The following is a 2,958-nucleotide window of genomic DNA, read 5'->3' as shown; positions in this document are numbered from 1 at the left end:
TCGGCATACGACAGCCTATTGCAATATGCTGTTTTCAAAACATACAGATGTGGGACCTTATGTAGGAAGAAAAAATAGTGAGGGGACAATTATAATGATAAATTTATTGTTAGAATAGTTAGACAAGTAATTGTTAAAAAAGTAAAATACATATCCATATATATGTATATTTTATTAGGTTGCTAGAAAAATAGTTACCATTACTTGTCAACACCAAAAGCTTTATCAGTAATACAAAAATAAAACATTTTTTGTTTTAATTATGCATAACTTTATGTTCAAAATTCATTACACTAATTGATATTATTTGTAGCAATGGTCAACGATAGAGGCTTGTATCAAGTTTCTCAGAGCACTTATTGCACCGATGAGGAATTGTCACCCATAGAATTGCATTTGCCCTCGGAATCTCTGTCATGTTTTTCACCACATCATGTGGTACCCCATCGGAAGGACCTAATACTCTTAATAGTAGGGAAAATAACTTCTGTATGTATTATACGTATTATGATGTATAAATGTACTGTGTATATAAGTGTTTTATTCATAATATAAGAATGCTAAGAAATAATTCTTCAATACTTTGTTTTGCAGAGGCCAGAATTGGAGGGAAACGTAGAAGGCAATATCGAACAGTTTCTATTACAACCGGCAAATAAAATAAAATAAAAGAATGCATTACAAATGTCGAATAACGTGCGACCGAAAGGGAATGAACCATGGTCTTTATCCGACTTATTTCTTACATCTAGAACGTGATTACGGGAAAAAGATAATTTTCAAAAATTACATTTACATATTTTGACAGTGTCCTCTGTATACCGATTACACTTGCAGGTTTTCCTACTGACTGGCGAAACAGGAAGAAAAGTACAACGAGAAATTATTTAATTTTGACCGATTCTACAGATCTTTCGAGGGGAGAGGAATGTTACGTTGGTAAACTCCGATCGAATCTTCTGGGAACACAGTTCACAATTCACGACAATGGATACTCATTGATGAAGAACGATAAACGCGATGAATGTTTCAATACACGGAAGGAATAGCCGCAATGGTGTACGATACGAATGTTGTAGGTTTTAAAGGCTCGCATAAAATGATCGTCATTACACCAGGACGCTCGATCAGAAGTAAGTGGAGATATGCCTACGGGTTGAATCAGAAACCTTACTTGGTAATTATAATTTTAATATTAATATATGTGACACGGTAAGACAAAAAAAGAAATATATTCTAGAACTGCGTGTCAAAAAGTCTTGTGAAATAAAATAATATATACTTTATGTGTATCAGAGTTTAAAATTATATAGTTGATTGTATAATCAAAATTACTAACAAAAAATATATATTCACTTTTTCGAATCAATCGTCAAGACGCCAATTCCGACCATGGATTTTGGTCTGTAGATGTAATTTTGACACTTATATATAAGCATCATATTTAGATATATTAATTTTTATTGCGAAAAGTGTTACCTCAGCCAGCAAAAATATATAATTATATAATATAGTTGAAACTGTAGCAGCAACAGATAAAACTAAATTAAAACTGACATTATAACTATTCATGTGATGTTTATAACAAAATTGTATCTTTTTTTACACTTGTAGAACGATGGAAATTCAAACAGATGTACAATCTGATAGAGTTACATAACAAGACTCCTGTGTGGAATGACGACACGCAATACTACGTGTTACAACTGTCATGGGCGAGTAAGGCGAGATAAATATTTTTTATTTTACATACAACATATATGACAACAATATTTCTGACATATTTCTACAATTTATTTTACAGATTTATTGCTGGATTTCAATTAATGTTAGTGGACTACATCGTAATGCTTTTTGGACGTGTCACGGAAGACGTTTTTACAATGGATTTCAGATTTTCCGTTTGTATAGTTCAAGCATTCGCCATCGCTCCACATCGCTCTGAGCAGTTTCAATATTAAATTAGCATACAAATAACAATGCGGTCGAACATCATCGATTGAAACGTCAGTTAAATACATACTCACCCACGAGTTACTGTATCATTTTAAATTGTTTGCAATCGACAATCAGTACATTATCAGGTACCAATCTGAATATGGTATCCGGCGTATTTATCCATTTTATAAGATTAAATGTGAAACGAGAATCGCTCTAAATGTGTGTTCACTTTTCATACTTTGTAATAAGTCTATTTCTATACTAAATGTGTATAATGCGGAATGATGACTTGGGTATTATTCATTAATCGATATAGAGGTGTTCAGCTTGCACAGAAATCTCGATAGCGTTACACTTAAAATATGGCATTTATGTTTTGACTATTTTCATTATTTCACGTTAATTGCCGATGTAGTATTACTGCTGTTCACAAAAATGACGATGTGAATTCCTCAACCAATACAGACAACTAATGTATACATTTGTGTGTTAAACATTCGATATATATTTATGAATAAGTTATATATACGCAAAGTTATATATACGCGTTTTTAAATAATAAGACATCAGTATGTACTTTTACGGTATCTTGACATCATAATCGCTGTTGTTGGAAAACTATATTGTCCTGTGTTTCATTTTCATTAACAAGAAAATAATCTCATTATTAAAGACATTACGAAAAAATATAAAATGTACGTTTAAATATTTCAATAACATGTGTTATTCTCTATTTATTGCTATTGTAGTTGCAATTCTTACTCTTGTATTGTTTAATTTGCTAGTGTTTCAGAAAACTGCTGTTTCTGTCGTCCAGTTTGTTTCTGTCGTTTACTTTGCCTCTATCGTTTGCCCCTATCGTTTTTGCTATTGTTGTTTTGCCTACAAATATGTCATGCTATAATTTCCCGTAAGATTTTTAAATACTTTACAGTTATGCGAGTTTACTTATCTATTGTCACATCGCTCAACACACAATGCTTTTTGTTTCAGAAAATCTGTCATTGAAGAATGTGC

The 2,958-nt window shown here is 31.8% G+C and overlaps 1 protein-coding gene across 1 annotated transcript; it reads left to right on the top strand.

Moving 5' to 3' along the window:
* Nucleotides 1–6: 6 nt before the first annotated feature.
* On the top strand, nt 7–2,561 carry LOC112465483 (protein king tubby; the record flags this gene model as incomplete). The annotated part of the gene is given in 12 exon segments (XM_025033046.1): nt 7–41; nt 43–89; nt 308–438; nt 441–493; nt 597–663; nt 665–780; nt 830–1,044; nt 1,047–1,121; nt 1,124–1,177; nt 1,615–1,708; nt 1,805–1,934; nt 1,936–2,561. Coding segments are annotated over 12 exon segments (1,059 nt in total), but the record flags the coding sequence as incomplete, so codon positions are not given.
* Nucleotides 2,562–2,958: the final 397 nt, after the last annotated feature.

Source organism: Temnothorax curvispinosus, unplaced genomic scaffold (assembly GCF_003070985.1).
Source record: "Temnothorax curvispinosus isolate PA1 unplaced genomic scaffold, ASM307098v1 QBEX01015226.1, whole genome shotgun sequence".
NCBI classification, from domain to species: Eukaryota; Metazoa; Arthropoda; class Insecta; order Hymenoptera; family Formicidae; genus Temnothorax; species Temnothorax curvispinosus.
This window is presented reverse-complemented; position numbering and strand designations above follow the sequence as displayed.